Source organism: Rattus norvegicus, chromosome 2 (genome assembly GCF_036323735.1).
Source record: "Rattus norvegicus strain BN/NHsdMcwi chromosome 2, GRCr8, whole genome shotgun sequence".
NCBI classification, from domain to species: domain Eukaryota; kingdom Metazoa; phylum Chordata; class Mammalia; order Rodentia; family Muridae; genus Rattus; species Rattus norvegicus.
Window position 1 is genome coordinate 206973559 of NC_086020.1, and position 22394 is coordinate 206995952.

At 43.2% G+C, this 22394-nt stretch overlaps 1 protein-coding gene across 6 annotated transcripts in view; it reads right to left on the bottom strand.

Moving 5' to 3' along the window:
- Positions 1-22394, bottom strand: part of Cdc14a (cell division cycle 14A) — a 160063-nt gene that overhangs the window by 63084 nt on the left and 74585 nt on the right. For all 6 annotated transcript variants that reach the window (NM_001134856.1, XM_008761460.4, XM_063281936.1 and 3 more), the window contains 3 exons: positions 19739-19805; positions 17063-17125; positions 1102-1189 (listed from right to left, as the gene is read on the bottom strand). In NM_001134856.1, coding sequence (NP_001128328.1) covers positions 1102-1189; positions 17063-17125; positions 19739-19805 — 218 coding nt within the window. The remainder of the gene's footprint in view (positions 1-1101; positions 1190-17062; positions 17126-19738; positions 19806-22394) is intronic.

Here is a 22394-nt window from a genome sequence, read left to right on the forward strand (position 1 = left end):
AAATATTTTTTAAAAAAATAAAGAACCTTCGGCCTTTCTACTAAGAAATCCCTCTCATCTTCCTCAGAATATGGGGTTTCTCAAAATAGAATATCCCAAGTACTCATTATAACTAGATCAAATTGTTAATCCTACTAGAAAATTATTCTAAGCTCAAAAAAGTATTTACAAAGTTCAAATTCTCTACAGAAATTATGGAACTTCTAGAAAATAACACCTCTTAAGACAGAGACTCTAGCCTAGCGGTTCTCAACCTGTGGGTCAAGACTCCCTTAAGGGTCTGATGGCCATCTGTCTCCCAGGGCTCATATCAGATATATACATTACCATTCATAACAACAGCAAAATTACAGTTATGAAGTAGCAATGGAATAATTTTATGTTTGGGGGTCACTGCAGCATGAGGAACTGTATTGCAGGGTCACAGCATTAGGAAGGTTGAGAACCACAGCTCTAGTTAAGCATCAAGATTCTAGCTACCACAGTCCAAAACAAAACTGCTTCAGGTGTGTGTGCTTGCTAGAGTTTGGCCAGGCTCTGTCTTGGATCCTTCTTAAGCCTCGCATATCAGTGAATGTGAATGATGCTTCGTTTACAGCAGCCTGAAAGCCTGCGTCTGAAAACAGAATCTCAAGTAGCTGGAGAGACCATTCAAAAGTTAAGAGTGTGGGCTGCTCTTACAGCAGAACAAAGTTGGGTTCCCAGCACCCAAGTTAAACAGCTCACAACTGCCTGCAACTCACAGCTCCAGGGAATCTGATGGCCTCTTATGACCTCTGTAGGCAACTCCTCGTGCATACTATCCACTACATACCACATACATACATACACACACAGTCATGCGCACACACATACAAGTACACATGTACACATAATTAAAAATAAAGTAGACATGCTTTTAAAAAGCAAAAGAAAATAAAACATACTAGAAGTTTAGCATTTAAAACACAAGTTGAAACTGTTCAATTTTGAAAATTATGAATAAATATTCCTTAACGGATGTTAGCGAAGGAAATGAATTGTACATGAAATAAATTATGGAGGACATAATGAAAGTGAGCTATAATTAATGTTTATGTGGCAAAGGAGAAAACAACTTACCATTTTCAATTTTGCTTTTAGGATGTGGTCCACTAAATGCTAAAAATTTTCCTGGAACGATCCAGTTGAAGTCCCCATTTTCAACTCGCTGGCAGAATTTTATGGAAAAAGAAAAGAAAAATAGTTCATAATATTTATACGTTTAGGAAGTCCTTACAAATAACTTACCCCACTATGGGTACTAGATTAATGAGACTTACATGAAGGGAAACTAATATAAGTTTCAAGATGCGCCTTTTATATAAAACACTATTTAGAGAGTCACCTCATTTAAGAAAAGTTTCTACTCAGATGACGAAAAATATAGACTGTATGAGAAGGCTATTTGTCTTAAAGTAAACTTGTCTCCTGGTCAGTCTACAATGAAATAAGGTGAAAATTTTATTCCATAAAAAAAAAAATAGGTTGAGAAAACAGAATATATAAGCACATTCACAAACAAGGTAAGGAGGCTTTAAATGATGAAAACACTATAAATATCCGGATCACAGCAAACACATTCACTTTTTTCCTGGTTGTTATTGTTGTTGGGAGTACTTACACCTACAATCAATGCTGGTTTAAAGACTGGCAAAGGGCAGGAAGGAGGGATGAGGCACCATAAACCTCTCAGCCACAGTCGCCTGCAGAGGGCACCAAGCCCAAAACAAGGCTGGCATGAGAGGCGGGTGCTTCTAGCCCCGGCTAACTGGTCACCCTGGAAGGGTGGCTTACTCGGTCTGACCTTCCAAATAGACTTTCCACTGAGATCTTATTTGAACGTTGACTATCTTTAAACAAGTTTGTAAATCCTATGAACCCAAATAAGATGTATCTGCTGGGCGGCTGATTAATAATTGTCAACCTTCGGTCAACAAACTCCAAGTGCTCATCAGAAAAGGCCTACAGACCCAGAAATGGCTCACCTCCCACATTCCAGGACCTCCTCCCTTCCTCATTTTCTTCCTTGTCCTTGTGCTACTAACCCATCCGGACTGGGACAAGGATTGGGTTACACCCAAGGTTTTGCCAGTGACCAGGAAACTTCTATGTAATGCATTAAAAAATATTCACACCTCTGCACCCACCTCCACCCCTGGCCCAAGTCTCCATCTTCATCAGAAAAGCAACAAGTTTCCGTGTACAGAACATTTCCTCTGGCTTATGATGAGGGCCTCCCTGGTAGGCATCCAAGCCAATTAGAGTTTGCACTCTTCGGTAAGTACAAAGTAAACATGTATTAAATACGCTAGAACTTCAAGGCAATCAGAACCACAACCTCGTTTATATTATCCATTGCCACGTCCATGAAAACCAAAACTTGACTGGCCGATTTCTATTCCTAAAACACAGCTCTATCTTTCCAACCATAAAAAAAAAAGGTATTTAAAAACAACCTTTCTAAGATATCTTGAATGCGTATCCACTATAGCAACCCAATGATAATAAACAAAATCTCTTTACAGCACCCTAAAAGTCCTAGAGAGGCACACGCAGACGTGTAGACTTCTCTTTATAACAATTGGAATAAAGAATCAAATGTCTGACTTTCTGCTGAGGGACTAAACAGTTGCTGGTTTAAATTAAACAATCGAAACGAATGGTCCGACAGACCCCTTTACTTCATACTTTACAAGATCGAGAATAAACATGAGCTGCGATTATCAAAAGACAAAAGCAGGTCCTTATCAACAGTAGAAGGCAGTGGCCTTCTCTGTTCACTATTTCTGTATCCTTGACCACTTTACATCTGTTCATTTTGATTGTAGATATCTGTCTGGTTAAATAGTAACCTTTCATAATTGATCATATGATAGAGGCAGTGAGATGAACTTGCTGTAATTTACCAGCAAGATAAATTCACTCACAGGACCAACAGAATTGTGTTTATAAACCTTCCTACGTAAAATGATTAAAAAAAAAAAAAAACAGTGGATAATACCTGACTCTGTTTAGGAAATGTTGGTAGAATTAAACCGTAAGATCTTAGATTTAAATCTGAAAGAAAGTCACGGCTTTTAACTGACTTAATATTACTATAAAAGATGACTCAGGGAGTGAGGGAGATGGCTCAGCGGTTAAGAGTACTGGCTGCTCTTCCAGAGGTCCTGAGTTCAATTCTCAGCAACCACATGGTGACTCACAACCACCTGTAATATTTGCCCATATTTGAAAGTTACGTCTAGTTGAGCGGCAGACAATAGTGAATCAGAGAAAGAGTTGATAGAATGGGATCTGCCCAGCTCTCAGGGGTGAGAGAGGAAAGGAAAGCGGCTCAGGGAACAGTGCAGACAGAAGGAAGAGGGTTTACTGGGAGAGTTTTACAGAGACAGGTTGAAGAGAGAACAATATAGAAACAGGTCAGAACAGAGTGAACCAGAGAACGAGAAGGAGCCGGAAGAGTAGAACAGATTGCCAAAGTTATTTTGAGGCCAAGCAGGGCAATTCAGGAGAGGATGAGAAGAAAGAAAAATTGAATCCATCGACTTGGAGAGGAGTTGGAGCCCAAACAGCTGAGTTGAACCAGACAGCCAGAGTTCAGAGAGAACTAGGAAGGGGTGAGCTTGTTTAGCAGTAATTCTCACAGGCTGAAAGCATTCTACATAAGACTGTATGGAGGCTAGAAATTTCCAGGCCTAGGCCTAAGTTAGCAGGCAGAGGCAGTAAGCCTCGAGAGGACAGTTACATCAGGCGACTAAAAGTTACTTTATATCTGTGCCCCTTTCATGGTGATTTCTACAAATGCTAATATGTCGATGACAGACTATTTAAGATGACACAAATCTCTTGTCCTAATTAAACTTCAAAGAATCTAGTCAGGCAGGAACTTTAGGTACTTTCCAACCCTGCCACATTTTGTAAAGAAACAGGTAAGCGGGCACGAGACATGAAGGTTGGTTCAGCACTGTCTGATGTAAAGCTCCCTACCCATCAAACGCCAGCTAGAAAATCTCCAGATGATCTACAGTACAAGGTAAACGCCTCATTCTTAGATGGATGTGTTTAAATTCTGGAACTCACCAAACTATGGGATTCTCCAGTTCACATCCCCCTTGAACAGCTACGCTGCTGTTCCTAACGTGGGATTTGGCTCTAAAGCATCGATTTCTCTGATGTCTGTGATGTACTGGTCACAAAAAGCACAAACATTTTCATAGCTCCATGGTATTCACAAAGTCCTTGGGACCGATGGCGAGACAACCAATACCAGTTGTAGCAATATGTGTTTTCCATCACTCTACCATGCATGGTTTCCAAGAAAGCATACATTAAGAACTGTAACTTTGGGCCGGAGAGATGGTCCAGCAGTTAAGAGCACTGGCCTCTCTTCCAGAGGCCCTGGGTTCAATTCCCAGCAACCACATGGCAGTTCGTAACTGTAACTCCAGTTCAGGGGATCCAACACCCTCACACAGACATATATGTGGGCAAAAACATCAATGCACATAAAAATAAATAAATCTTTAAAAGAAAAAACCTGTGACTTGTTGCTATGCACAAGATAATAAAAAGGGAGTCTCGGTGCTTTTATTTGGGATTGGCGAGTATCAGTTATGAAGAAGGCAAACATGACCTACACCGCCGCGCTGCAGAACAGCACACTATGTGGCCCATTTATTCCCATAATAAGCCCAGGAGGAAGGAGCCGCGGCCATCTCCACTTTTTCACTGAGGACAAACGGCCCTACATTTACCGTACACCATTCAAGATGGGCATCCACCAGGAGGCCGGCAGAAAGGGTGCTTCAAAAACTAAGGCGAAAACTTGAAGGTCTTTTCAAACATTCATTTTAAAGATGCTTTTGCACTTTCCTTAACCTCTGAATTAATAAATTCACACTGACAGGACAGCTTTACCAATCAATACAAACCATGCCGCGAAGCTGGGCCCTTTTGTGAGCTTAAAGCACGGTCAATATTTGAGCTGCTGGGGTAAAATTAAGTTTCCATGCCCGTTGGTGCTGGATAATCATCGGACTCCAGATTGTTGCTTTGGTTCGACTGTTGAATGAGAGCGTGGTGGAAGAGAGGGGGGATGCGATGGGCATTGACTGTGCCCCCTAACTAGTAACACCTGGAAGCGAGAGGCACAGTGGTTGGTGGAAGACAAAAAGGAAGGCAAACATGGGCAAGAGAGAAAGATATGGTGGGGATATCTGAGAGACGGTTCCAACAGTCCAGGCCGGTGAGCACCTCTGCAGATGGTGGTTCTGCGTTCCACCTCTCTGCTGAGATAAGGGAACTCCGCGGTGCAGATGGACTGCAGAACGCTAGGCTGCATTTTACCCTACCCTGCTGTAGGGTGACGAGCTCCCTGATGCACTGCTCAGGGAATGGGAAAACGCAACCTAAGATGGGAACCCCAGCCTGGGTGACAAACAACGCAGGCTGAGGCCACAGCTGGGGCTCCCTAACTCCGGGGCATCCAGTCAGGAACAGAGGGGGGCCCAGGGGCTGAGCTCCAGCTTAGCTTAGCCGTGAGCATCTGGGAGCGCGTGGAGGGGCCTTCTGCAGGAGACTTGGGTGGAGGGTCTGTACAAAAGATTTCCCCACAAAGGTTCTTGATGAGAAAGACAGTCCTTGGTTCCAAACTGTTTATTAATTGTTCGTCGTTCGGAATAGGTGCATACCCCCTCCTCAGGGTGGGCCAGAGATTAAATACAATTTGCAGGAAGGAATGTCTGGGAAGGGAAATTTATTGGCTAAACCCTCCGGGCCCATCTAAATACTTCATTATCATGGAGAGCTCTGTTCTGTCTACATGTCTGGTTCTTCATGTAGGGTGCTGTGGTCATGTGTTCCAGGCCAGGAATGTGGTTGGGGGTACAGGAAACACCTACCATCCTCACATATGAGGTGCCAGGGTTTCTGAACCAACTCAGCCTTACCAAGTTTCCTGGCACGGTCCACTATCTCACAGTAGACTTAACCACAGGATGTGAAAATCCAGTTTGCTTGCTGATGTCATTTTAATGCTCAAGATATAAGGCCTGGGAACAGCAGTATACACGTTGTTATTGCCACTTAAAAATCAGTGGTCTTGAACCAGAGAAATCATGTGTTCACAGAAATCAAGAGGCCTATAACATCAGGGTTTCAGGGTAGGCAAAGGGGGGGGGGGGCTTACAAGGAAGGTTGAGAAAGATGACCAGACATTGCAAGAAGAGAAATGCAAGAGCGATCACGTTACAAAATGAGGAAGAAAAATGCCTTCACAATCAGAAATTGGCCACAGGACCAAACCTGGCCTGTTTGGTTTTGGACACTCCTATGTTGGCGGAACATCACAAACCATGATAATTATAGAGACCACACCTCAAATAGTTTGGAAGGAGGAGGAGGAGGAGGAGGAGGAGGAGGAGGAGGAAGAGGAGGAGGAGGAGGAGGAAGAGGAAGAGGGGAGGAAAAGAAGTAGTAGTCTATAATCCCAGCACTTGGAGAGCTGAGGCAAGAGCTCTGCTATGAGTTTCAGGCCACCAGAACTACAGTGAGACCCAGTATCAGGACAGCAAAAACCAAAACATGCAAAGACACAGAGAAAGAAAGCAGAGAAAGGAAAGGAATAATCCAAACGATAATTAAAGAGGAATGGAAAAAACATAATTTTTTGGGAGAGGGAAACCTTACAAGTCTTTAAGGCTTAGCAGACTCTGTCTGTAAACAGCAATGAGTGTGCTTTCTTAGCACATGAGGAACCCCTGGGTCCCGCCCCACTAGCAGCTGTAGTGGCCAGAAAGGAATCTGGCTAACTTAAACTTGTGGCCTCTCAGTGGTGAAATAAATACAACAAGATGACTCCAGAAGCATGCTTCAAATAGTTCTCATAGTCAGATCCCCGTGGGAGGCACACCTCTGTAATTGCTCCAGATGGTTGCGGACATGCCCACACATCTGCACTCTGAGGCCTCCCTCACCCTGGTTCTGGGGCAGGATTATACATACAGTCCTGCCCACATACATGAACAAGAGGATCCCAGGACAAGCAGCATCCAGAGCCCACTCCAGGCTGTTCTACAGAGCTCTCCCAAGCCCAGCCTTGCCCCACCACACACTGACGCCCGCCGTACAGCAGAGACAGAGACATAACAAGCATCACTGGTCCTCACAGAACGTGCTAAAGGGGAAACTTAAAGAGTTAGCAACATCCACTGGTTGGTCTGACAGTTTCCTAGTATAATGAAAGACATGGTCAGCCCAGACAGCCTCCAGCCACACCAAAAACTAAGTTGGCATTACATACGAATCCCAGTCTTAAATCCACCAACCAGTGATTTGTTTTCACATGACTGAGTTTTTTTAAGTTATAAATTCTTGCAGCATAGATGAGCCAATGATTCTATTTGAGTATTCTAAAAAAAAAAAAAAAAAAAAAAAAAAAAAAAAAAAAAAACGTATTCTAAAAAAAGTATTCTAACCCATAGTGAGTACGTTCCCTAGAGAGTTACTACAAAATCAGAATGCGTTCTTAATTAAAAGTCTCAGTCTACAGGGTTAGCTGTGAGACTGTGTCTCCTAGTAATATCAGGTCTCACTAACGTGACTGCCCAAAGATGAGCCGTACAGGTATAATGTCAATGAACACACCACACTGGATGGATAAAAGCCCAGGGGGCTTCAACTCTACACAAAGAACTATAGGCAACTGACAGATTCTTGGAATGGGAGAGGTTTTCTTCCCCAGGGAAGAGCAAACCAATTGGTTATCCAATGTAAAACGGTCAGTATGAACACATACATACAGGTAGCATTACATGGACAGAGCAGACTATATTTAGAAATGTGTGTGTATTCATATGTATATTATATGTGTATATATATATATATGCAGATGCATCCACTAATGATTAATGACAAAAAGAGACCATGAATTTAAAGGAGAATGAGAGGGGTATATGGAAGGAAGGAAAAGCAAAGGAGAAATGTTATAATTAAAGTATAATCTCAAATTTTTTGAAAAACCAGTTTTGCCAATTTCCACTGAAAATAGATCACTCTGCTTTTGACAGTCATTTGCTCACCTGTTAGTTATTTCATTTCTTTTTTTTTTCTTTTTTTCAGAGCTGGGGACCGAACCCAGGGCCTTGTGCTTGCTAGGCAAGCGCTCTACCACTGAGCTAAATCCCCAGCCCCAGTTATTTCATTTCTTAAACACCGACTGACTCCTTGTGGTGAGTAGAGCCTGCTAGTGGGTTACTCTATTCATGCAAAGGCGGATAAGGCACAAGCACAGAGAGTCCCGGAAGACACAGTTGTGTACATAGTATCGTCTAACGCACCACAACATGAGCCTCTCCGGGCTGAGAATGACCCAGGGAGCCACATAAACAGCCTGAGCGTCTCTCCCAACCCGCTCCTCCACCTCCACACCCAGTGCTAGGATTACAGACGGCTCGCCACCGTGACAGTTCTTACACAGGCTCAGGGAATCTACAATCTGGTCTTCATGGTTTCTTTGGCAAGCATTTTTCTGATTGAGCCATCTCCCTGGTTCCAGCATTTTTTTTTTTTTGAAAAGCAAAGTTTCCCAGCCACAGTGATCAGAATGGAGCTGCCTGAGCAGGAACTGAGACAAGCAGAGGCTCCAACTGCTGACAGGTGTGAGCTGTGTTTAGTGGGTGTTGAGCAAATATGACCCTGCTCTCTGGGTGCCATGGTAAAAACCAATCAGAAGCCCTGTGCGGTGCCCGGGCTCCTACAGAAGCAGCTGTTCTGCTGTCATCAGGGAGATGTAGTCAGGTGTGGCTCTCACCTGCCAAGGTCAAAGATGTGGCCCAGATTGTCAGCATGTGAGAGAACAAAGTCATCAGTCGCTCGACAATCTGAAAAAAATACCCTCCTGCTGACAGCGCCATTTCTCAGACAGCATTCTTTCAAAAAGTGGGAAGACTTTTGGTGGGGGGGAAGGGGGAAAGACAGCATCAAATATCTCAAAGGAAGCCATCTAATTAATTGCTAAGTTCTGAGGTTGACCTTGAACTTTGAACTCTACTGAATCCCCAACTCTTTGAAACTGCACAGGCCAAAAGCTAAGTGAGGTAATAAATGTGACCCACAGTGATGAATGCCCCTCCCCGCAGAAGGTCACCTCTGAAACTCCTTCCTCTGCACTTCTCCAGCAATTCTACCCACAAACAAGAAGGTGCTACTAATGGGTGACCTCCCTCTACATTTTCCTGTAAGGTCACCAGCTCATGGACCAGTGGATAGAAAAATAGTTCCTGGAAGGCAGAGGGAGCGATGAATTGAAGACCTAGCTTCAAACCCTTCCTTGTGGACATAAACGCAGCACCATAAATGTCCCATGGACTTTAGGTCTTTTTTGGTAAGAACAATTTCCCCCCAAAAGAATACAGGAAAAGCTGACTGCTGACCCTGGCTGGGGTATATACTTCACCATGGTCGGCAAAGCAGAAGAATGTCATGCTGTGACTTCACCACTAGAGGGCGTACTGCCCATATACACTCAGGCACTTAGCATCGAAGTGCAAACTGAACACTGGGGCTCTTATTTTCAGATTTCTCCCTAGGACAAAAGGTCGATATTATTTCCCTGAACTGACCCATGGCTAGATTTCAAAGGAGTGGCGGCTGGGTTGGTTCTCGGGTCCTTTGAGAACACCTTACGAGCCCTGTCAGCAAGTACAGACGTTTTGACACTGATCCCTGCAGAGAGCTTTCAGATCATCATGTTTGGTTAGTTGTTTGTCTGGGTGGGTGAGTGGATGGGTTGGCTGGTTGGATCTGGCTAGTCCCAGTCTTGCTGATAGAATTATCCTGTTCAAGCAATGTCTGAACAGCAGGACAGACAGGTTGACGTGGGAACTGGAGAAACCGTATTCTGGAAGACATTTTCTGCAAGCCCTGTCTGTGTCTGATGCTATTTCTTGGTCCTGAAGGCAGTAAGTCAACCGCTGATCACATGGAAATACCCAAATTCCTGGGGCATCCTTCTCCAAACCTCCTAAAGGACAGGCATGGAAGGACTCTCACATGAACAGTCGGAGCAGACAAAGCACTGTCTAGTCTCTCAGGCTTCTGCCACTCTGGGGGACCATGTGACAAGCCTGTCATCTTGTGGAATCATTACCCTAGCCACCATGGCTCCTGTGTCATACAACATGGACAGACCAGACTTAGGTATGCCACAGTATAAACTCCACACTGAACTTTGAAGGCATACTGTTTAAAAAAAAAAAAACGTAAAATACTTCATTAATAATCTCTGTATTAGCTATATGTTGAAACATGTGGGATATACCGAATTAATTGAAATATAACTTTTAAAATAATTTCACTATTTCTTTTTAGCATTCCTAAATGTCAATACAATTCATATGATTAATTATAGACAGCACCCTTCAGATTCTTGAATGGCGAGTGAAAGCAGACATAACCTCTAAGGAATGAGCACCGGTTCACCATTAGACTAGAAGCAAGTGATTACACCCTGCTGACCCATCCCCTATAAGTAGCATTCTGGTCACAGAAACCTCCTTTAAAGGGCTGAGGTGATGACTCAGCAGTGAGAGCACCTGCCATGCAAGTACAGGGACAGCATCGAAGCCTCAGAAACCCACATAGTCTGGTGAGCACGGCAGTCCGCTGGTACATCTAGCCTCCAAAGGCAGAGATGGAACTCATAGAACAGGCTGGCTAGTAGGCCCAGTCATACTGGTAAATCTGACTGAGAGAGCAACTCTTCCTTAATGAATAGGTAGAAGAATGATAGATGTATTGATCTTAGGCCTCCACATGCACATGTGTGTACATCTACCCCATACACACAAACACATGTGTGTCCCAACACATGCAAAGCCTTGCATGTGCAGGCACACCACACACAAACATAAAAATGTGAGAGAGACTATTTAATATCACAGATATTAGCCTTGTTGGTTTGTTTTGTTGTTTTATTGGTTGGTTGGTTGGTTGGTTGGTTGGTTGGTTGGTTGGTTGGTTGGTTGGTTGGTTGGTTAGTTGGTTGGTTAGTTGGTTGGTTGGTTGGTTGGTTAGTTGGTTAGTTGGTTGGTTGGTTGGTTGGTTAGTTGGTTGGTTGATTGGTTGGTTGTTGGGTTAGTTGTTTTGGTGATTGCTTGGTTGTTTTGTTGTTTGGTTTTATTCGAGACAGGGTCTCTGTAACCCAAGCTAGCCTTGAATTCATGTCAATCCTCCTGCCTTAGCTTCCCAAGTACCTAGCCTTCTTAAACCACACTACGTAGTAAGTGCAGTTTAGTAAAGAAGTTTCTATGAGTAAGATCAATAAAAACAAGTGACAGTTCATGCCGTCAAGGATGTAGGATAAGGGTACACTCATCCACTACTGGTGGGAGTGCAAATTTGTACAGCCACTAAGGAAATCAAGTAGTGGAGCCTCAGGAGGATGAGAATCGATCTACCTCAAGACCCAGCTGTACCACTCCTGAGCATATACCCAAAGAACAGTTCATCCTACCACAGAGACACTTGCTCAACCATGTTCATTGCCACTTCTATTCGTGATAGCAGGAAATTGGAAACAACCTAGACATCCCTCGACAGACATATAAAGAAAATGTGGTTCATTGTCATATTAGAGTATTACTCAGCCATTAAATGGGCTGAACTAGAAAAGAATCATTCTGAGTGAGGGGACCCAGACTCAGAAAGACAAGTATGGCACGCATCTGTTTATGTGTGGATATTAGCTCTTAAGTCAGGGATAACCAAGCTACAATCCATAGTGTAAGGGACTGGGTGGCAGATAGATCTCCCAGGAAAGGGAAATTTGAGATAGCTATGCATGGATGGGAGACGGGGACTGAAGCGGGGGATCAAGTGGGGAGGGCAAGGTAAGAGGGAGGTGGGACACAGGGAGATACAGCTAAAAATAAGAGCCATTTGATGGGTAGTATGGAAACCTAATACAGGAAAATCTTCCTAAAATACATATGCATTTCAAGGCAACCTGAATGAATTTACTAAATAATGGGGAGACAGAGCCCCAACCGGACATTTCTTGTCACCAAATGAAGCTTCCAAACTAGGATTGGGTTGCACGTGATTGAGTTGTTGACCACAATGGTCCTGTGTGAATGCCCAAATAACCCATGCTGTGGCCAAAACCAAAATGGCAAGGCCCCATTGTTGGAGACAACACCTACACCACTCACTGAGCATGGAGAAATCAAGCTGGTGCCTACCCAGAGCTCTCACCCCATGTGCTAGTGTCTTCGGAAGAGGAGGGCACTCTGCAGGCTACCAAAGGAGAAATGTAAACGTCAGCCTAACCACAAACCCATTGATCTACAATGGTGTGCTGCCTGCAGGATTACGCTAGGGCAATGGTAGCCCAAATCTTGTGGGAGGAACCAACCAGTATCTGATTTGACTTAAGGGCTACTCCCCAAGATGGAAGCCATACCCAAAACTGGTTGGGTGACTAAGAACCTGGGATTAGATAGTCTAGGAACCTAGGAGAAAACCAAATACTACTGTTCTAAAAAAAGCCATCTGACATTCTGCTATACCAATAGACTGGTGACTTGTTCAGCAATCACCATCGGAGCTTCCTCCTACAGCATGTGGGAACAAACACAGAGACAGACCCACAGACAGACACTAACACGCCAGTGGAAAGAGTGTAAGAGTCACAGGGGATGAAAAGATCCAGAGGGCCACGAATACAAGGCCCTCTAAATCAACAGGATAGAAGAGCATCCGAACTCACAGACACTGAGGCAGCAAGCACAGGGCCTGCAGGGTCTGCCTCGATCCGGTCGTAGAGTTGAAGGACAAAGTGGATACAAACCCTCATCTTTAACCCAGGACAGTCTCCAATTGAGAGCCACTTGCAAATGAAAACTTAGTTTTCTCCAAGGGAGTCTCATGGAGGAAACAAACTCCTTAAGGGTAGGCTGCATACAGAGTAGTAGATGGCCACAGAATCTTTGGAGGTCTCTCTCGTTCTCTCTCTCTCTCTCTCTGTCTCTCTCTCTCTCTCTCTCTCTCTCTCTCTCGCTCTCTCTCTCGCTCTCTCTCTCTCTCTGTGTGTCTCTCTGTCTGTCTCTCTCTGTCTCTTCTCTCTGTCTCTTCTCTCTGTCTCTCTGTCTCTTTTCTCTCTCTCTTCTCTCTCTCTCTGTCTCTTCTCTTTCTCTGTCTCTTCTCTCTCTGTGTCTCTTCTCTCTCTCCCCCTCTCTCTCCCCTCCCCTCTCTCTCTCCCCCCTCTCTCTCCCCTCTCCTCTCTCTCTCTCCCTCCTCTCTTTCTCCCTCTCTCTAATTTTTATTTTATTTAAACATATTTTTTCTTCTTTCTTTTTACCCTAAAGGTCCTTTAAGTTTATATTATGACTTCCAACTCAGTGTTTTTAAGGGATTCCTGATTGCACAACCCAGCAGACCTCTGTCTCTGATCTCTTGCCTTTTCTTGGGTTCTTTTTACTTATTTGGGTTTTTTTTCTATTCCAATGTGTTAGATTTTCTTTTTTCTTGTTATATGTTATTTCACTTTATATTATTCTATTGTTATCCCCTAAAAGCCTGTTTGCTTTCTAATGGGAGACAAGAAGGGGGTGGAACCAGATGAGAGGAGAGACAGGGAGGGACTTGAAGGCGTAGAGGGAGGGAAACGATGATCAAGATATATTATGTGAGGGTAAAAAAGAAATCTATTTTCAATAGAAGGGGAAAGCTCCTATGAAAAGATTCATCCTGAATATCTCAAATCACTCCCAGTGAATCTCACGATTGCTGTCAACAACACAATTTTGCTTTGAAATCTGTAAGTCCTTCCCCAGACCATGGCTTTGTTGCCTGAAATGCTGGCTCCTCCATGGTTCAGCAAATGACCAGGCTCCCTGGAGCTGTGCAAACAGCAAGCCGCATTATGACAAGGGGTGCCCGGGCCACAGACCATCACAAATGACCCTTTATTCAATTAGTCGCCAAGCACACTTTGAAGAAATGCCTACCACCTGTGAGCCGCGCTTTGCTTTGCTTTGCTTTGCTTTGTGACGTTCTCTTTGATAAGCTGTGTGATGGGGTAGACGATCCGTGCACACAAAAGGAAGACATTTGACAACCAAGCTCTCTAGACAGTCACCAAAATCACTTACTCTGCTCCTACCAGCTGGGTTCTTATTAATTCAGGTAAAGGCAGGAGGACCACACTGTCACCAGGTTCCATTTATCACTCTGACTGATGTGTGTAAGACTTGTCAGTAGCTGTCTCAACAGCAGGGCGTGGAAGGCAGAGGGAAGATCCACTAAGTTTCTGTTTCATTGTTTTCTCTGTGTGGTAGTGTTTGTGCTGCCTGTTCTTTGTCCATCCCCCAAGCCTGAATCACTCTTTTCAAGCGAAATGTCTTTAGCATTTAATGGTCTATTTAATGGTCTATCCTCCATGTGCACACACTCAGGGCAGAGGGCAGGCGCCTGGGGCTCTTTGGAAACGGCATCTGAAACATTTTATTTGGGGGTTCATTATAAGAGGACAAAATTACTTCACACCTTTAGGTACATGGCCTTAAAAGACACCTATACAAGTGAGAAGTTTTAAGATACATGAGTCATTAGCTTCAGAGTAAAACACCTCAACTCACACACCACGGCTATATGCATATGTGCATGAGATCTACATGCATATATGTATGAGACAGAGTTGTTTTATCTTTACAAAGAAGTATTAAACTAGAAGCACTCTTCTCTGTCCTTTCAAAAAAATAAATTGTAGGAAGCATTACAAAAGAAGTATAAGTCAATTCGCTTTTTTATGAAGACTACATATGTGGTTGAGATATATATATGTATATATATATATATGTATATGTATATGTATATATATGCCAGTCTTGTCCATTATAAATGTACTGCCTTCTGTTTCTCGTTTATGGGATTGCTTTCTGTTCTTTTCTTTCTTTCTAAAATGAAAAGATTCTTTTGCTACTACTAAAACTCACACACACGCATACACACGGGGGATGGGGCAGGGAGACATGGGGAAGACATAGGGAGACAGAGAGAAAGAGTTTAAACAATAGCCTGTAAAATTATGTTAAACTCATTAACCTTGGAAGACAGAGGTTCCTGTACTTAAAGACTGCTATAGAAGAACAGAGTATGCTTTCCTCTAGGCCACATCCCATCCACAGGAAATGTATAGTGTAGTTAGGAAATTAAAAATGCAAATGACCTTGATGTAAGGAAAATAGGCACAAACTGTAAAACTTGGGGGACAGAGGATGCCAGAGCGGAGATCTGGTCTCCACAGACTCTGTACAAACATGAAATGAAGGAGAGAAGTAGAAAAGTGGAGAACTGCGTAGAGCAAGCTTGGATGGAGCCGAGACATTCTAAAAGCAGGCAGCTCGAACGGAAACAAATGGAGCAGGAGTGAGCATGGCGAAGAGTCAGGCAGTGAGGCTCCAGAGGCAGCCAGAGCCTGGCAGAGCTCAGAGAGTCGGACTGGAAGTCACAGCTCAGCCCAGCTCAGCTCAGCTCAGCTCAGCTCAGCTCAGGGCCCAGAGCAGGACGAGATGGGAGTGCTGTTTTAAGATCATCTAGCCAGGACTATGGAAGAAGCCTGAGAAAGGGGCCAACGTTCAGGTAGTCCAGGGTGAGGAGTTCTGAGCCAGGGTAAAGGAAGTGACATCAGAGAGCAAAGTGAGATAACACACCCTCTGGCAGCAGCCATGGGAAGACAACACTCACAAGATAGTAAGAGGTAAAAGGGGGAAATTCTAGTCTGGAGCCTGGGTGAAGAGTAGGCTGTCCATGGCGGGCACACATTAGCACAGATGAGAGCATCAGAAGACCAAGTCTGTTCATGAGAGATGAACACAGAGCACGTTTTACACACGAGTAGACATGCTCTGGACACCAGCCCAAACTGGGAAGGCTGCCTGACGTGCTACGGAGAGTGCTTGACGGTTCCCCTGAGAAACCCAACAGAGGAGCTACGGTGAAGCAGTGTTGGTCTTCCTCACATCCTACAGACTCCTCGGCCCACAGAAAATGCAAAATGCTTCTGCGCCTCTCCTCATCCCACTCCAAAGTGTTCCTGAGCACTGAAGTGAAGCAGGACCCGAGTAGACAGGAATTCCTAAACACATCGTCATGGAGTTGTTGAAAGTATTATAAAACCTAATTTTGCCTTAAATAAAACCTCACTTTTAATGTAAAAGTTATTCCACTTTCGAAGTGAACTACACTTCAAAATTACCTATCAGTACAAAGAGACTGTCAATAAAGTTTGATAAGAGAATAAATATATAAGTAGGTTGGTAGGTAGGTGAGTAGGTAGATGATTCATAGAGATAGATAGACAGATAGATAGATAGATAGATAGATAGATAGATAGATAGATAGATAGATAGTAGATAGATAGGTAATAGATGGATGTATAGATAGGTAATGGATGGATAGATGATAGATAGATAGATAGATAGATAGATAGATAGATAGATAGATAGATAGATGATAGATAGGTAGGTAATAGATGGATGTATAGATAGGTAATGGATGGATAGATGATAGATAGATAGATAGATAGATAGATAGATAGATAGATAGATAGTAGATAGATAGATAGATAGATAGATAGATAGATAGATAGATAGTAGATAGATAGATGATAGATAGGTAGGTAGATAGATAGATAGATAGGATAGATAGGTAATGGATAGATATATGATAGATAGATAGATAGATAGATAGATAGATAGATAGATAGATAGATAGGATAGAATAGATAGGTAATGGATAGATGTATGATAGATAGATAGATAGATAGATAGATAGATAGATAGATAGATAGATAGATAGATAGATGAAAGACAGGGCTCTTTCCTAAATTAAAATTTTGATGACTCCATAATTACCAAAGCAGACCACTATATTTTAAAAAACGATAAATGGTTTTTATTTAACACAATACTGAGTGTTAGAATTTAAAAAAAAATCAACTAGCATGAAATTATATTCTACAAAAACAATTAAGTGTACAAACCTCATAGTGTTCATATTCATCCGCATCAAATGTCTCAAAGTCAAAAAATCCATGCTGTAATCCCTAAAAGAAAGACTGATTTAGTTTTTTGCACACGACACAAGTAAAACTCTACTGATCGTTTCTGGAATGTCCGATCACAAAAGGGTCCCGCTAACCTCCACGCAAAAGCTTCGGACTTTAGCTTCTTACCGCGTCTCTATGAATCACTGACAACATAGAAACTAAATACTCTGGATAATGTGGAATGTGCCTCTCAAAGGTGCTTCTTTTCCAATTTATGTATCATTTCTAGATGCAAAACTAATAGCGAATATAAAACAGAACATAGTGGAAAAGTTAGAGCCAAAGCCTATTGGGAACTAGACTCAGGACAGAATACATTAATGACAAACGTCTCATAGAGAGCAAAACCATTTCTTAGAAAATGGTATCACACTTGTCTCATATTGAAATATATACCAAACAGGAATTTTCATTAAATTCCTAAAACTCTACTGTGTTTCGCACTTGTTTTCTCACTGTAGTCTGAGATAAAATGAGCATTACCATCTGCCCCTACAATTCAGAAGGAAGAACAGGTTTTCCTTAACAACAGAAGCCTTTCGTATTTTTCTGAAGCAGGGAGAAAATTCTTTAAAATCACCTAGCTTGCTCACAGCTAATACTTTCAGGAAAACAGAGTCTTTTTTTTTTTAATAAACCAGGAAGCTATAAACATGACAACAGAACATAAAACCACTGGTATGCTTAAAAGTTACATGATCAAGTCATTAAAAATAGACAGCGTTGCCAGTAGGCCAAGCTGCAGTACACGGAGGTGAGTGTGCGTTGCAAAACGTGGAACTTGGACCTTCTATACCAGAGACACCAAGGTTACTCATAAAACACGCTCCTCAGACCGATCTCAAAGCCATTAAATCAGATTGCTTGGGACTAGGGCCACAAAATTAACCTCTTCGAAGTACTCATTTCTGTAGGCACAGTCTCACCAAGCCTAAGCTGGCCTTGAACTAGCTGAGGATAAAGGGAAGGAGAAAGGGGGAGAATCTGTATGAGGGGCTACAGGGAGGAGGCGGGAGGCTTATTTGGAATAAAAAGTGAATACATTAATTAATGAGTGAAAAGGAAAAAACCTCATCTGTCCTTGAGGACACCCTAACATGAGAAAAGACTAAGCTTTAAAAGGCCTTTATTCATGAATAACATCACACCTTTCCTGTAGGGCAGGAAGGATGTCATAAATTTCTATATTGAGGTGTCAGATACCATAAAAGGGACAGGAGATGATCCAGAGGGAACTGTATGACTTTCATGATCCTTACAAAAGAAACAGCCTCTATCAGATGGAAAGACCAGGACAATAAATGCTTTCTTCCCTCTGGCATGTTTCCTAAATGTTTTATTAATGGCTTGTATGTTGGGTAACCTGCCCATTAAACCCCTAGACTATTATTTATGGTCGAGCATTTGGGCAATACCGCTTGCGAGAATGGGGTTGGATGTTTCCTTAGGTTTTGAGTTTGGTTTCTTTCTTTTTAACTGCTTTAATGTTTTTTTGAGAGCTGGAAATAATTTAAGGGGCTGGAGAGACGCCTCAGCAGTCCAGAGCATTTGTGGCTCTTACAGAGGACCCAGGGTGGGTTTCCAGCACGTGCACTTCGGTTCACAGCCCTCCACGGCTCTCGTCCCCGGGGTTGCAATGCCCTTCTCCGACCTCTATAGCCACAGCGTCCACACAGTGCCAAACACATGTGTGCAGGCAACACACTCAACACCCATTAAAAAAACACACATTCTTTTAGATAAAATAATTTTAAGAATGAATCTATAAAGTCATAGACAGACATTAAATAGACTATTTACACTGATTTTCCCAAAACAGGGCAAAGCCCATTTTATGTTACATCAGAAAAAACAGGACTTTGAGCTAGAATACGCTTCTGCTCCTAGCTGAACAGCTGACGTCATACGCACAGGCACCACTCCCATGTTCACCGTGTAGTTGCATCCTCTGGGTCCTCTACACAACACCCTGCAGAGCTTCTCAGGTTGTAAATTAAGCCCGTGCCAAACGTTGCTTAAAGTTTCCATTAGATACATAAATAATTAAATAACTATGCTTAATTAACCAACTTTACAGTGCGTCAGTCACCCGAAGGTATTGTTCAAACACAGACCACAGGGTCCCACCCTCAGACTTTATGATTCAGTTCAGTCTGGGGCGCAGCCAACCACTGACAACGGTGGCTTAGAGAACTTCTTGCCCCTCCCGCACTGAGATATTGAATAAAGACAAATGAGTGATGGGGCCATGCCATGGCCACAGCAGCAAAGGAAGCAAAGTGGGTTCTCCGCCTCCAAGTATTTCCATCTGAGGTCGGCTGGATTTGTGAATAAAGAACCAAGATGGGAGTTTGTGGAGGGGAAAGAGTCTAACGAACTATGAAGATGGCCAAAGTATATGACATACATGCATGAGATGTTCAAAGAATAAAAATAAAAATTTTAATCTAAAAAAAAAGAGCAGAAACTGAAGGCTGGCTATATTTCACAAAAGAATTATCCAGGAGGTGAAAAGTCCCTCTCTTTACTGACTCTAGATCGTTCCAATAACAAATAAAGGTGTTGACAACTATTCCTTCCCCGGTTAGGGCACAAGCGAGATACCATTACCTTTCTGATTCCTTGTAAACAGTCAAGGACGGTGAGGTTGTAAGTGCAATTTCCAAAGGACGCATCCCTACAAGGGCAAACAAATGGCAAACAAACGGCATTAGAAACACGAATGCAGGCTTCAAATACTGGACTGTGAAGACAGTTGGGCGTGCTGGCTGCACTCCACGGGGGATGGAGGAGCCTGAGCCTTTATTCAGATTTCCACCCTGCACACCGTGGGGCACACACTTTTTTTTAATTAATTTTTATTTATATAAGTACACTGTAGCTGCCTTCAGACACACCAGAAGAGTTAGGTCATCAGGGCCCATTACAGATGGTTGTGACCCACCATGTGGTTGCTGGGATTTGAACTCAGGACCTCTGGGTGAGCAGTCAGTGCTCTTAACCGCTGAGCGGGGCACACACTTGAAGGAGCTACCTTTCCTCTCTGAATCTTGCTTCCCTCGTATGTGAAATGAAGGTAATGACAGTAGCTTTCATCCACAGGACCGGTCATCAGACACGATAAAAATGGCAAACAGCAGCCAGAGCTTCCAGGGACTAAGCCACTACCTAAAGACTATACATGGACTGACCCTGGACTCTGACCTCATAGGTAGCAATGAATAGCCTAATAAGAGCACCAGTGGAAGGGGAAGCCCTTGGTCCTGCTAAGACTGAACCCCCAGTGAACTAGATTGTTGGGGGGAGGGCGGCAATGGGGGGAGGATGGGGAGGGGAACACCCATAAGGAAGGGGAGGGGGGAGGGGGATGTTTGCCCGGAAACCGGGAAAGGGAATAACACTCGAAATGTAAATAAGAAATACTCAAGTTAATAAAAAAAAAAAAATGTCGAACAGTCCTCCGTCTAGTGCCTGGCACTTAACTATGATGCCCATTGTTATCCTTGAGGGCATGGGGATGGACACAATCTTGTTATATAATCCCACTAATCAGGAATGACACTGTAGATCATTCTGATAACAAACCCACCCCCACCCTGACCCCCAGTGATCTGATGTCAACAGACCCATTATGTATTAAACTATTGTTCAATACATAAGAATGCATAAGAAAAAAAACAGCAATCCTCCTGTTTCAGTTTCCGGAGAACTAGAATCACAGGCATGTGCGTTTCAGGACACCTGGTCCATGGTTACTCTTAGTAACAGTCTATTGGGTTGTTTTGTCAAGTGAAGTAGTCATGACTATATAAGCATCTGGCAGGGGAGCAACCTCCTGTTAGGAACCGGTGAACCCAAGCCTGGAAAGGTACCGAGCCAGAGGGGGAAGGGGTGGGCAACATCGGCAGGTCAACAGAACCTTGTAGTTATTTTAACACGTACATGCCGTCCCTCCACTACAAAGGACAAGAACATAAGTAAAATGCAGTAACAATCCCCAGTTTCTAGGGTCAATAAGTGTTCTAAATTACTATAAAGTGCTCTCAAAAAGGCTAGGAACCGAAATGAAAAATTATTTATTTAATATTAATATTTATTATTTATTATTACGTGTGTGTGCATGTGTGAAGCTACCTTGAGGCAAGCACCAGAATTGAATCTGGGTCTTCTACAAGAACACTATATGTTCTTAACCACTGAGCCATCCTCTCCAGCCCAAAACAAGGTCTCTAGTTAAAAATAATGCTTAAGCCTACTGTGCTGAAAACTGAAGACTCCAGACTGTTTTGTAGAGCAGCTTAAGTCGGGTCTGTTTCAGGCAACCTAAAACTAAAGTATCAAGTTCGGGTCAGCTAAGCAGGAACTCGTCCTGGAGCTTTAACAGAAGCAGTGCTCCGAAATGTGTACAGAAAGAAACTTGACCCTGAGTTTCTCGGTCCCTCAGCTGGGCCCCACCGCTGACCCAAGAAAGAGAGATGTCAACCGCTGAGCCTGGCACAGTCAAACGTCCCAAACAAGGTTGTCTCAAGGGCAGCATCCCGGGAAAGTGCCAATAGAACCCTTCCTTCCACACACAATCAACAATAAAACCAAGTGTTGTATCACCAACCATCCCGGGGAGCTTGAAACTCAAGGTCCCGTGGCTTCTAAGCCACAAGTTAAAGAACACAGGCTTTACCACGGAGCTTCAGTATCTGATAACATAAAAACAGCGACCTCCCGAGACTTATAGAGACGTCTCTTAGGCCGTCACACTTCCATGTCAGCCTGTGTGAACAGGAAGGCCTGACCAAACTTCAACAGGGGCTCTGCTGACTTTGTCCATGTTGTTTGTAAGTGACACCTGAATTCACACATCCAAACCAAACAGTTCCCTCTCCAGCTACCTTGAAACGGCCTGAGATTCGAGCTGAAATACTAGTTTATAGGAATACACATGCCTTTGCACACAACGGTCTCTTTAGAGTAAGAATTCATCATCTTTACAAACACCACCTCCTCCTTCCCACCCCCAAACCCACCCCACCCCGACACCCAGTGATCTGATGTCAACAGACCCATTATGTATTAAACTATAGTTCAATACATAAGAATGCATAAGAAAGGGCTGGAGAGATGGCTCAGTGGTTAAGAGCACTGATTGTTCTTCCAGAGGTCATGAGTTCAAATCCCAGCAACCACATGATGGCTCACAACCATCTGTAACGAGATCTGATGCCCTCTTCTGGTATGTCTGAAGACAGTGACAGTGTACTCGTCATATATA